Source organism: Myotis myotis, unplaced genomic scaffold (assembly GCF_014108235.1).
Source record: "Myotis myotis isolate mMyoMyo1 unplaced genomic scaffold, mMyoMyo1.p scaffold_m19_p_16, whole genome shotgun sequence".
Lineage (NCBI taxonomy): Eukaryota > Metazoa > Chordata > Mammalia > Chiroptera > Vespertilionidae > Myotis > Myotis myotis.
The window spans coordinates 46,068,197-46,082,337 of NW_023416320.1; the positions used below are offsets into that span (position 1 = coordinate 46,068,197).

Here is a 14,141-nt window from a genome sequence, read left to right on the forward strand (position 1 = left end):
TTAAACTCTTATCAGTGATAACATTGGCAAATATGTTCTCCCATGCAGTGGGCTTTCTTTTTGTTTTGTTGATGGTTTCTTTTGCTGTGCAGAAGCTTTTTAGTTTGATGTAGTCCCATTTGTTTATTTTCTCTTTAGTTTCCAATGCCCTAGGAGCTGTATCAGAGAAGAAATTGCTTCAGCATATGTCTGAGATTTTGTTGCCTTTGGATTCCTCTAGTATTTTTATGGTTTCCTGTCTTGCATTTAAGTCCTTTATCCATTTTGAGTTTATTTTTGTGTATGGTGTAAGTTGGTGGTCTAGTTTCATTTTTTTGCATGTATCCAATTTTCCCAACACCATTTATTGAAGAGATTGTCTTGACTCCATTGTATGTTCTTACCTCCTTTGTCAAATATTAATTGAGCATAGTGGTTCGGGTACTCTGCTTGGGCCCCTTTGGTGGGCACCTGATGTGAGCTGAGGCAAGCTGCCACTTGTGCCGGCTTGTGGCTGCTTCATTGAAGCAGGCTTGTGGCTGCTTCATTGAAGCTTCGTCTCAGGCCCAGACTGGCCAATATTTAATGCCAGGGTTGGGACTCCTGAGGGGAGTTACTATGCAAGTTGAGACTGGTCGCCAATTACATCAGACTTTAGCCACTCATCATGAGATACAAGGCATGCTGAGGCCAGCTGCTGTTTATTTGAGGTTTTTGGACCTTGAAAGGTTTGATGAAAGTTTGCAGCATATTTGTATTGCATATTTGAAAATTGTTAAGAGAATAGATCTTAAAATTTCTCATTATAGAAGAAAATATTTTGTAGCTGTATGGTGTTATATATTTCATAGCCTTATTTTGATGATAATTTTTATTTATTTATACAATATTGAATCAATATGCAGTATACCTGAAACTGATGTTTCATATTAATTGTACCTCTGTTAAAATTTATAAATTTTATAGAATAATAATGATAAAAGAAGTTTTTGCTTACTACCTAGGTTAAGAAGTAGAGTATTATCAATATTTTAGAAGCTATCTTGCCCTGAATTAATCAGTCTCCTTTTATGTTACTTGTTCCCTTGGTCTTCTTTTTTGTTTTATTTGTACCTTAAAGGCTGTACTTTTGAGTTTTGGAGATCAGAAAGCATAGACACAACTGTGTAAGCATGTGGCAGTGCTTTGACTTTTAGGTGAAGGATCCTAGGAGATTCTCTGATGAATGGAAACTGACTTCAACTTTTCTGAGAGATTTCAGGAGCATGTTCCAAGGAAATACAGTACATTGACAAGGTCCATCATTAGTCCTGGAAAGCAGAGCTGTCCAGAAATGGTGGGAAGTAAACCAGCACTTGACATCTGAGAGAAATATAGTCAAAGGGTGTGGACTGCCGTTTAATTTCTATATACCTCTCAGTGTCCAGTGTCCTACCCCTGTCTGTCAGGAGCAGGCCACAGCACTATTCTCTTGTGGAATAACTTAGATGACTTATCCCAATGTTAGCTGATCCAGGCTCAACATGAGCAGGAGAAGAATTTTCAGGTACATGGTCCTGGTCGGCCTGGATTCCCAAACAGAAGAATTTGTATTAGGCTCACCTGGCTGTTCTGTCCAGGTCCAAAACCCATACCATGGTATCCTTGTGGAGACGGCTGCCAGCATGTCTCTTTTTGGATCCCTGCTTGACTTTCTTGTCTGGACCTCCTTGACACTCCTCTTGGGTGTTCCCTTTATCCTTGTTTGGTCTTCTGTTTCTTTTTCTCAATTGTTGGACTATCACCATTTGTCTAGGCAAGTGCGCCAAAAGGACAACGAAACTTCTCTTACCTCTCCAAGCCAGAAATTTAATCACATTCTAAGTGATTCTTTGAGGAAAGGTACCTGAGAGATCAATTTTTTGAGATCTTACATGTTGAATAATATAAATACAGGTTTTAATGTTTTCTTTCTGTATGTTAATGAACTGCTTTGCACACCTTTGGAGAGCCCAGATTTAGAGTAACATTTTGTCATGTCATTTTTCTACATACTTACTTTAACTGATTTTGCTAAGATAAAAACACTTGTACTTAGTCTGATCTTCAAAGGCCTTTAGATTTCAATTCCAACTTTTGCAGTCTCATCACAAATTGCTCTTCCAAATTTAGCTTCTAGTTTTGCCATTTTGCTTGCTGACTCCTGTGTTTTTCATCTTGCCCTCCATGTCTTTGCCCAAACCATTCATTTATTTGTAGTATCTTTTATTTTCAGTGTCACATTTGGGTGTTCAACATTGGGGGAGATGTGTACCTTGTGGAACCCTGAGAGGCCCTGCCCCCTCCTGGGATGCAAATTAAAAAAGAACTTCAGATATTTCTGCCAAACCAAATACTAATTTGCAATTCTTGTTTTAAGTCCTCCCCATTCCCCAGCACCACTCTTGGGTTTTTTTGTTCCAGGAAAGTACTCCTTCCCAGTAGGTGTGCAGGGACCCAGCACTGCTTCCACAACTAGAACTTTTTATTCTTAGTTTTCTCTGAACTCCTATGAGACTTAGTGCCTAGACCTGTCCAGTGTTATTAAGGAACATATTTTTCAGTGAGAGATATGGCTTCTATCTTTGGCCAACCCATGAGTTTATGTATAGGTAGGTGGTCCAAAGATATTGCTGATGGAATTAATTATTTACATGTACTTGATATGCATTTAAAAGGCTTAGAGTTAACTCTTGGTGTTGACTTGATTTTGGATAGGTTGAAAGCTTTTAAAATTTCTTTACTTTAAAAGAATATAAATGTGGTACCTGATCTTTTTTTGTACTACATTTAATTTTAATGATGTGTGTGCAAGTGTGGTCAGAAAGCAGTTCTCAGGTTACATGCTATGAGCAGCTGCAGATATAAGGGGAGGGGGTTCATGTACAGAGAAAAAGCCAGTGCTTCCTTTTTTGGTTTATGTAGTATTTGGGAAGTTTTCTTCTTTCATAAGTATTTTAGGTTGTTCTGTGTTTTTGTTTTGTTTCATTAATCCTCCTGGAGAGAGAGAAACAGCAATGTGAGAGAAATATTGATTGGTTGCCTCCCATACGTGCCCCAACCCGTAACCTAGGCATGTGCCCTAACCGGGAATCGAACCCACAACATGCTCCAAACAACTGAGCCACGTGGCCAGGACAGGCTGTTTTATATTGTAAAGCATTTGAGTCATTTTTAAGAATAAATTTAATCAATGAATGTATTGTTTACTAACATTACTTATTGTCCTTGTCATTTCTCCTTTAAGAAATTGTATTCTTTATTTCGCAGGGAAGAAGAGTCTCTGGTAGAACAGTTCGTGTTTGAATCCTTGGTTACGTATATGGAAAGTCTGGCCTTAGCACATATGGATGAGAAATCCTTAGGTAGGTCTCATCCAGCTTCTCTGTGCATGCCGATTCTGTTTGCCTGATACATTCTAAGGGCTTTTCACTCAGGGATTAAGCCTCAGCTACTTCTGTCACAGAGTGGTGTTCTTTTCTCACGTCTCCCATTTAGGGTGGTACATGTGAAGGGGATATATACCCCTCCAGAGCCTCAATTCCAGTTTGTAAAAGCGTTTGCCATGCCCTCCTTCTCTAAGAGTCACCATGTAGCCCTGGTGGCCACTGAGGTTGACCGTTGGTTGCTCAGAGATCCTGCAGGGCAGATGGGACAATTTTATTGTGAGTTCAATGAAGCCAACCAGTTGCTATGATGACATAAAATGTGAAAGTGTACCGATTGTACAATGTAAAGAAAGTTGGATGTGATAACCACTGAGATGTGGTCAGTGTTCCTGAACTCACTAATGATAACATAGAAAGTAGAACATAAGTCTCATTACAAGATTGTGAGAAAGCTCTTTTGACTATAATTAAGAAATAAAGTTAATTCAGGAATAGGCTAAAGTAGCTAAGAGAATAATAAATTCTAGACAGAAGCTGTTAGGAACATCATGAATATTTGAGCTGGAAGACTTGTTAGAGATTTCCCCATTCAATTTCCACACTAGTCAGGGCCCAGGTGCCCAGAGAACGTAAACAGCGAATCTAGGTCACAAAGCTGCATGGTGGCAGAATTTCTCTTTCATCTATCCAGATTTTGGTTTCTGTTTATTTTTTTAAAAGACACGTTAAACTCTATTATCCTTCAAGTTGATAGCCTGCTATGGGCAAAAATGCTTAAAATTTAGTCCTTGCCATAAATAGTTTATTATTGCTTTGTTTACCTTTATATCTTATGTTGTTTTTTTCAACATATGAAACTTTTAAACTCTTTTAAAAATCACTGCTATGTTTAAAAAGTATAGACAGGAAACGTTTTCTTGCTAACAGGTTAAAATAAGTTTTATAAGGCTCTTTTTTTTTTTTTTAAAGATTTTGTTTGTTTGTTTGTTTTTTTAAATATATTTTATTGATTTTTTACAGAGAAGAAGGGAGAGAGATAGAGAGTTAGAAACATCGATGAGAGAGAATCATCGATCAGCTGCCTCCTGCACATCTCCCACTGGGGATATGCCTGCAACCCAGGTACATGCCCTTGACCTCTCAGTCCGCAGGCCGACGCTCTATCCACTGAGCCAAACCGGTTTCGGCAAGGCTCTTTTCCTAAATAACCATTTTACTATTTTAGTTCTGTTCTTCTATAGTGGTCGTATTATCCTATGTAATAAAAGGGTAATATGCAAATTGACTGAATGGCAGAATGACTGGTTGCTATGACATGCACTGACCATCAGGGGCAGATGCTCAATGTAGGAGCTGCCCACTGATGGTCAGTGCACTCCCACAGAGGGCGTGCTGCTCAGCCACAAGCCGGGCTGACGGCTGGCAAGCGCAGTGGTGGTGGTGGGAGCCCTTCCCGCCTCTGTGACAGCACTAAGGATGTCCTACTGATGGCTTAGGCAGTTGGATATCCCCTGAGGGCTCCCGGACTGCTAGGACTGCTAAAGGTTGCAGGCCGGGCTGAGGGGACCCCCCTCCCAGTGTAAGAATGTTGTGCGCTGGGCCTCTAGTTAAGCTATAATACAGTTTAACCTACATAAGAAGAAGGGGAGGTCAAGTTATGCCCCTTAAATAAAAGCCTTAAATTGAGATACACAGGCTCTTGTGTGGTATGTGGGTTTTATAATATATTCAAAGTCTCTTCCATCTTAAATCCATTACATGAGCCTGTGCTTTGGCTGGCCAGAGGGCTGGTGGGGCAGTTTCTAAATAGGTGTGGTATTGCTGTATGTGTGAGTGTACTCCATAACTATCTTGCAATTTTTTTTTTTCAATCCTCACCCAAGGATATTTTTCCATTGATTTCTTAAAGTGGAAGAAAGAGGGAAAGACAGAGAGAAATATCAATGTGAGAGAAACACATCGATTGGTTGCCTCCTGCACACGCCCTGATCAGGGCCTGGGCCTGGGAGGATCCTGCAACTGAGATACGTGCCCTTGACTGGAATCAAACCCCCGGGACTCTTTGGTCTGCAGGCTGACGCTCTATCCACTGAGCCAAACCGGCTAGGGCTGCCTTGCATTCTTAAATATGGGTTTTGGTTTTGGATATGCAATGTAAATCATTTATTTAAAGTTTAAATTCTGAGGGGTGAAAAGATACTAACTACTGTAAATTTACCTCTAATTGAAAACTACACCAGTAAAGCTATAATACTAATTTATTTATTAATAACCAGCATATATCTTCTTTGGACTTATATCTTTGTACTTGAGAACAGGTACAGTTCAACAATGTCATGATGCCATTGATCACCTAAGGCGTATCATTGAAAAGAAGCATGTTTCTTTAAATGAAGCAAAAAAACGACGTTGCCCACGGTAGGTGATATTCCTTCAATTTTTCCCCAACATAAAGTGAATTCTCAGTTAATGAAGGAGAATTTGGGAGGAATGTGTGGAATATGCAGAATTAGTTTTAAAAAAATATTTTTATTGATTTCAGAGAGGAAGGGAGAAAGAGGGAGTGATAGAAACATTAATGATGAGAGTATCATTGATTGGCTGCCTCCTGCATGCCCCACAACCTGGGCATATGCCCTGACCAGTAATCGAACCATGACCTCCTGGTTCATAGGTTGACACTCAACCACTGAGCCACACCCGCCAGGCCAGAATTAGTTTTCTAAACAAGGAATGTGTGGAAGTATGAAGAGTCAGTTTTCCAAAGATATTAAGAAGCTTTATCTTTGAAATTGCTTGGCTTAAGGTATTAATTTGATCTTGGTTGGGACAGTGGATATAATTTGAAAATTCATTTGTAACAATTTATTTTACCTTCACTAACTTGAATACCAATTTGATGTGGAATTATTTGCCTAGAATATGTATAAACTATTTTGGAGTAAATTTGAAATATAAGAACTAAGATATTAAAATAGAAGGATTTTGACAGACATGGAATTATAGACTTATTAGTGGCCTGGTGCACGAAATTCGTGCAGGGAGTGGGTGTCCCTCAGCCCGGCCTTCACCCTCTTCGATCTGGGACCCCTCGGGGGATGTCCGACTGCCGGTTTAGGCACGATCCTTGTGGGATCCGGCCTAAACTGGCAGTCGGACATCACTCTCGCAATCTGGGACCGCTGGCTCCTAACTTCTCACCTGCCTGCCTGCCTGATCGTCCCTAACCATTTTGCCTGCCAGCTTGCTCTCCCCCAATTCCCCTCCCCACCCACCAGTCTTCTCGCCCCCAACTGCCCCTCCTTGCCGGCCTGATCGCCCCCAACTGCCCTCCCCTCCTGGCCTGATCGCCCCTAACTGCCTCTGCCTTGGCCCTGCTGCCATGGCTTTGTCCGGAAGGACGTCCAGAAGGTCTCCTGGCCTAATTAGCATATTACCCTTTTATTAGTATAGATAGCTGAGATGAAGCTGCTCATAGCCAAGGTTGGGTTATTGAGTGGTTTCTAGTCTTTGCTCTCATTTTCATCCCAGCAGGCCTCATTCTCAGACAGGATGGGGGTGTGCCATGCATTAGCCCCTGTGCAGGGAACTCTGGTGTCTGCTGATGGCTGCTGCTTTGTAAAAGCATTGGCTTATATAGACTGGATATTAGTATGTCCTCTTTTAAAATTTATTCTTCCACATTCTACCATTAACTTATATCTCTTTAAACCATGGGTTCTCAAGCTTGAGCATGCATCAGGATTAGTTGGAGGTTTAGTTAAAACACAGGTCACTGGACCCTGCCCTCAGAATCTGTTTTAGTAGGTCTAAGGTGGGGCCACGAATTTGCATTTCTGCCACATTTACAGGTAATATTGAGGCAGCTTGGTCCAGGGATCACAGCTTGAGGAGCACTGCTTTTGATCATAAATGCTCTTTTGCTTTCAAGAGCAGTGTACAGGAAACATAAAAATACTTGGTGCTATATTTTTAAAGAAATGTTTTGTAATTTTCCCTGGTGGTGGGGGAAGAAGGCAAGTAGCATTTAAGGACTATTTAATGTGCCATTTTTATTGTATTCTAATGATAATACATTAAAAATAAATTGAATGCCTTTTACTGAGATTTCTACATGTATCATTGTGGCAAATTTGAGTTTTTGACTTCTAGACTCTTGGGTCACTTAAACACTAAGTATTGGGTTTTATATGATATACCTTTTGTTGTCTCCATATAGAGGATTTCCACCGGCGGCATCATTGTGTTTATTGGATGTGGTCCAGTGGCTTTTAGCCAATTGTGGGAGGCCCCAGACAGAATGTCGACACAAATCCATAGAACTGTTTTATAAATTTGTTCCTTTATTGCCAGGTATGATGATCTTTATGCCCTATAAATCTTGGGTTTTGCTTTACCAGTAGTGTAGAGATGTGTACTTATTTAAAATGTATTCTTTACATTATTTAGATGAATATAACAAATAATATGTTTCTAATAAACATAACATTAAGTATGTTTAGTAATCATTACAGATCACTTGTATACAAATGATAAATTATGCATGTACATTTCACAAAGTTTTAGAGAGGGAAAGAAAAAATGCTATTTTGATGTTAGTCAAATGGTACAGAGGAAGTACATTTAGAATTCTCCAGCATCTTTTTTTATTCCACTACATTTTTGCTTTTCTATTCCATTTAAAAGAAATAAAGAAGAGTTGGATTATCATTGCAGTCATTAACATGATGTCAGTTAAGATTTAAAAATCGTATTAACGTTAATGAAATAATGTAGTTGTTTTATTTCAGTATGTAATTAATAAGAAACTGATAGTCTCCTAAGTCTGAATGATCTCAGATCATTGTGATATTAAAGGAAAGAAGTGAACCTGTGCTTTTCGGTAATGAATGTACTACACCAGTAAACTGTACTTACACACTTAAGATAGTTACTGACAGTGCACTACGAATCATAATAGAGAGGCAGTTGTCTTTAGAAAGTGGGGTGGAGTACTACTTTGGGGCTTTTTCTTCATGGGTGAAGAGATAAAAATTCATGTAATTCTGAAGCTTAGAAGGATTCTATGTTTTTTCATATTATGAAATATAACATTATATACTATATTTTATATACTGTATATTATAATTGTGGCATACATATAATATACATACTATAATTTTACTATACATAGTATAATTTTATTTATATTGTAGAAATGTATGTTTATATTTTAAATTTAGAGAATGTTTATTATTTCATATTTGCTTACAGCTTTTAGTTAAAGTTTGTTTTATATGTTAAATTATTCTTTTTAAAAAATATATATTTCTTTATTGATTTCAGAAAGGAAGGGAGAAGGAGAGATAGATAGAAACATCAATGATGAGAGAGAATCATTGATTGGCTGCCTCCTGCACACCCCTACTGGGGAACGAGCCCGCAACCCAGGCATGTGCCCTTGGCCGGAATCGAACCTGGGACCCTTCAGTCCTCAGGCTGACGCTCTATCCACTGAGCCAAGCCGGCCAGGGCTTAAATTATTCTCATACCAAGTATAACACGGCAGTGAAGGGTGAGTGGGTAGAGAGGTGGGCATGTGTTCATTATTTTTAGAGGAAACCGAGGCCCAGATACTACATGGGTAGAACTACTCGTCGGCAATCCCTACTTCATATCTGGGTGCCTGGCTCTCTCTCGCCCACATGATTTCTGGTGATGCCAACTTGACTGATCCCAGACATTTCTGTTGCTATTCTGCTCAATTTCCTCTAATAGGGACTGCATATATTTTCAATGAAATAAATGAGCTCCACCTCTTAGAATTGTGTTTGTTAAACTAAGGATGCGAAGTATGTGAACCTAGCCCTGCTACCAAAATACAGTTTTTATAAAATTAATAAGCATTCCTTGACTTACCTCCAATGTCTCCTCCCATGGTGCCTAGGCCTCTCTCTCCTCCATCTTTTCCACGATTGGTTTTTAAGGGACAGCGTTAGGCATCTCTTTAGATCAGAGGTCCTGTGTCCTGAGGCCAGCACCACGAGGGGGAGCTGGACACATCAACACCAGATCAGGGGACGTAGTAACAGGTGCAGGTATGTTCCTGTGAGCTGTGTCAGGAGCCTCTGCTGAGACTCAGTGAATGGGAGCCTGTTACACTGAGAGCCAGCGTGACACACACCCACTGTCGTGAGGAGGATGGTGAAAAAGGGAAGAGAGCTGGGAAGGTTCCAAATGTGCTTTCCTGTTTTTCTCAGCTTGTCTCTCTTTTCTCATGGTCTCTTGTCTTCTTTCTCTTCTGTTTTTTTGTGTCCTTTATTTCTGTACTTTTTTTTATCACTTTCAGCTAGCACTGAATGTGAAATTTAAATATCTAATTTTCACTCATTATTATAGTTTTATTTTCTGTCTTTTCTTAGTGAAAATAATAGAATGGTTTAATACTTCTTTCTAAAGCAAAACCTGAAAACATGATATTAATCTTTTACTTTTACAACTTGTGGTGGGTAGTTTTTGACACAAAAGAAAAACTGTTTCTTCTGAATACATCAGAATTATATTACTGTTTTGGATTCTTCATGAACATCGTTAGGCTGAAAACAATTTGATCTTTCAGAGCCTCTCATATCAGAGAATACAAAATATAATTTTATTTTTTTCTTTAATTTAGAAATGATTAATACTTAAAAGAAAAATATCTTTTAGCAAGCAAGTCATTTGTCTCTTATTTAACAAACAATACTTACTGTATGGAAGACTCCATTTTAAGCACTTTAAAAATTATTAACTACTTTAATTCAGTTAATCTTTGAAATAACCTCAGAGGTAGATACTGTTACGATTCTCATTTAAGGTTGAGTAAACTCAGACATGAGAGGCCAGGTCCCTGAAGCTGAGAGGTAGCACAACCGAGACAGGAATATAAGAATCACAGTGATTTGTGTTCCCATTCCTTAAATTATCCTATTAAAAAGGAATAATATTAAAGAAAAAGGGCATAAGAAAGGGCACGAAGTTTAAAGCTATTAAAATGGTGTCCAACTATTTTTATAATGTTTAAAGAAACAGGAAAGAATGGCTTTTGGTGGAAATGCTTCTTGACTGTAATTATAGTGAAACAGGTTTTGAGTACTATAGTAAAAAAAGATTACCCTGGATCATTGTGAAATTTTGCTGTTCTGATAGATAGTTTGTGTGGGATTTTAATGGAAAGCTATACTTGAAGTATTGTGTAGTGCCAGTCTTGTTCCGTTCTGATTACATTTCTTAACTTGAAAGACTTATTTTCATTTTTTTTATTATCGGGGGATGCTACTTCTAATTAGGAGCAGTGATTGGATGAATTAATTTTAATTATGTGATAGTTATTTACATGTGTGCTTAGTTGTGTTTCTTTTTTCAGGCAACACGACTCCTTCTTTATGGCTGAAAGACGTTATCAAGAGAAACGACGCTTCCTTTCTCATCAGCACATTTGAGGGGGGAGGAGCGGGCTGCGAAGGGCAGTCAGGCATCCTGGCTCAGCCCACCCTCTGCCATGTGCAAGGGGTACAAGGGCCGCTCAGCCTGAGAGCCGCCCTGCAGTGGATGGACATGCTGCTGGCGGCGCTGGAGTGCTACAACACCTTCATCGAAGAGAGAACCTTGGAGGCATCCGAGGTCCTGGGTGGGTGGACTTACCCCTAAGTTACTGTTGTTCGGTTCTGCCGGGAGTCTTTCTGGGAAAGGATCAGTGGGGTTTTTGATTCGACAGTTTGCTGCTGTCACAAAATAATAACAGTGGTGATAACATAGCATTTATTTAGTACTATGCAAAGAGCTTTACCTGCATTCTTACTTAATCTCACAATGAGGGTGTGAGTATAGATTCCATAACTGAGGCTACAGAAACCTGTTCTTTTTGCCCTGTCCATAGGTTCTTGACCCTTTTATAAAAATAACCTTTTGGGGTTTTTGTTTCCAGATTGTACATTAAAAGGTTTCTTCCTGATCTGAGACTTTAAGATCGCGTTCCTGTTTCTGTATAACGCGTCTTTGCTTTTCTTATTTTATATTCTGCAAGTGTTTCTCTTGTTTGCCGAAAGGCAGTGTTCCTTAGCCCATGCGGGGCAGGAGAAGGTGGGCAGGCTCCATCCTTTAGTGACTTCATAGCACCTGTCAGGGCAGGAGAGGGCTGTGGGAGGTACATCTCCAAGGACAGAGCGCTTGGAGCTGACCATTGGCTGTAGGCGTGTTCTCTGCTTCTTGGTTCTCTGAGCAGCATATGTTAGTCTTCGGAGAGTTCACTTAAATCCTCTCATGAGAACCTCAGACTTGCTACTCAGAACGTGTTCTGTTATTTAAGTGATTTTTAATTTAGGTGGAGAATTACTCTGGTGGTGGTGGTGGTGGTGGTGGCGGCTGACTAAGTGAACTACCGTTCTCTAGTTTTGTCAGAGGTGAAGTTCATATTTGGGAATTTGGGAGAGAAGAACCAGGTTATTTTCCTTCCTAGGATGGTAGAACCAGGCAGAGTGGGGAGTGTTTAATGGACGTGTATGCACACACGAGAAGGTTCAAGAAAACAGATTTTATACCATTCTGGGGAAGTCTGATTCTTTAGCATGAGATTCTGTGTGATTCCAGCACGAGATCCTCAACGTGATTGGTTAAAAAGTTGTGAAACTTTAAAAATAGTAAAAGTAGCTGTGCAGATGCCAATAGTACCTTAAATATATTGTTTTAAGAGCTCTCATATATCCTCATTTTGAAAGTTTGAGCAAGGAAAAAAGGCATAAAAAGATGCAAAACCTCTTTCCTAATCACATTTCCTAATGATAAACATTATAACAGTTTAGTGTTTACTTTTCTAAACTTTTAATATATTATATATTTTTTTAATTTTCATTTTTTAGTTAATGGATGATTATACATGCTTTACTGTAATTTGTTTTTTTTTTAGTTTTTTTTAAAATATATTTTATTGATTTTTTACAGAGAGGAAGGGAGAGAGAGATAGAGAGTTAGAAACATCGATGGGAGAGAAACATCGATCAGCTGCCTCCTGCACATCTCCTACTGGGGATGTGCCCGCAACCGAGGTACATGCTCTTGACCGGAATCGAACCTGGGACCTTTCAGCCCGCAGGCCGACGCTCTATCCACTGAGCCAAACTGGTTTCGGCCTGTAATTTGTTTTTTTAAAAAGAAACTTAACAGTGTATTCAATGGAACCTAAATACGATAGGAGTTTTATAGTCAACATCATCAGCTTTAAAATACAGTTTCTTTACTGGAAATTTTTCAGAATCCCTGTCTTATTATTACTACTCCATTCTCCTTACATTTTTTTAATCTTAAAGTATTATTCTTTTATGCTTATATTTTTATGTATAATTCTACCTATGTCTTTGAAACAAAGAGTGTGTTTATATAAAGGTTTCTTCTGTGTTATCATTACATTTGTTATTAGGGCACATTACACTCATTACCACCACAACATAATCATAATAAACATTTTTATAATTATTATATATAAAAGTAAGATTGTGTGGTTATAATAATATTTTTTGTTCGTTTAGATTTTAGTACTAAAACAACTTGTTCACAATAAACAAGTGCCATTTTTGAATAATTCTAAAATAGACTTTGTTCCCACATTTAACATATCTGTGGTTGGAATGTGTCATAGCTCATAGTCTGTGTAGTTAAGAATAGTTGGCATTTGAGAATGTAATTCTTAATGTATTTTCTCTCACTTCTTTTAATACATAGTGACCTGTCATCAAAATTATTTTTTAATGATTTGACGGTATAATTTATTTTCCTTAAATTTTATGAAAACAAGAATTGGACACCATTAGACTTATAAAAGGATTTGTCATTCAGTCATTACCTTTACTTATTCTTTCAACACATGTATCACTATTTTAAATTGTCTCTTTGGGGCTTCAAAAGTCTACAGTTAATTTGAGGAGAGGAGAAAAGTGTATCTTCCTCCCTCCCTCCCACCCTTCCTTCCTTCCTTTTTTTTATCCTCACCCAAGGTTATTTTTTCCTTGATTTTTAGAGAGATTGACAGGGAGGGGGAGAGACAGAGAGAGAAACATCGATGTGAGAGCGACATTGGTTGCCTCCTGCATGTGTCCCGACTAGTGCTGGGGATCTAGCCTGCAACCGAAGTACATGTCTTTCACTGGAATCGAACCTGAGACCCTTCAGTCCACAGGCCGATGCTCTAACCACTGAGAAACCAGCTAGGACTGTGTTTCTTTTGTTATGCAGGAGAAGGGCAATTGTGAAAGGGATGGAGATGAGTAAGGAGCACAATCATATTTTCAGATAGATGAGTTTTATTTTGTTGATCTGATTGATTTTATGATATACCTGTTTGAAGATGACTGCCATAATTGTTCTCTCTGTCACCCCTTTGAAGGACATTTAGGTTGTTTCTATTTTCTATTATTAAGAACAGTGCTAAAATGAGCATCCCTATAAACATATCTTGCAACTACTTCAGTAGAATGAAATTTCAGTGCTGGATCAAATCATATGAGTCTCTCAACATTTATCAGAAATTGGCATACACACTTTTTTAAAGCTTTTGGTATGATTTGCCAAATTGCCCTTTAAAAAGATCATATTAATTTATATTCCCACAGCTAGTGTTTGAAAAGCAAGACCTAATCTTCAGTAGATGTGTTCTTACTCTGAGTTTAAAGTTGAATTCTGTTTGGGTGGTCTTAATTCTGAAATTCTGAAATGAGAAGAAATAGTGCCATTTTATTCAGCTTT

General features: G+C 38.6%; 1 protein-coding gene across 1 annotated transcript in view; it reads left to right on the forward strand.

Moving 5' to 3' along the window:
- PRKDC (protein kinase, DNA-activated, catalytic subunit) overlaps nucleotides 1–14,141 on the forward strand; it is a 217,092-nt gene that overhangs the window by 62,461 nt on the left and 140,490 nt on the right. The window contains exons 28-31 of the mRNA XM_036338724.1: nucleotides 3,268–3,362; nucleotides 5,705–5,804; nucleotides 7,606–7,739; nucleotides 10,771–11,034. Of these exons, the coding sequence (XP_036194617.1) occupies nucleotides 3,268–3,362; nucleotides 5,705–5,804; nucleotides 7,606–7,739; nucleotides 10,771–11,034 (593 nt within the window). The remainder of the gene's footprint in view (nucleotides 1–3,267; nucleotides 3,363–5,704; nucleotides 5,805–7,605; nucleotides 7,740–10,770; nucleotides 11,035–14,141) is intronic.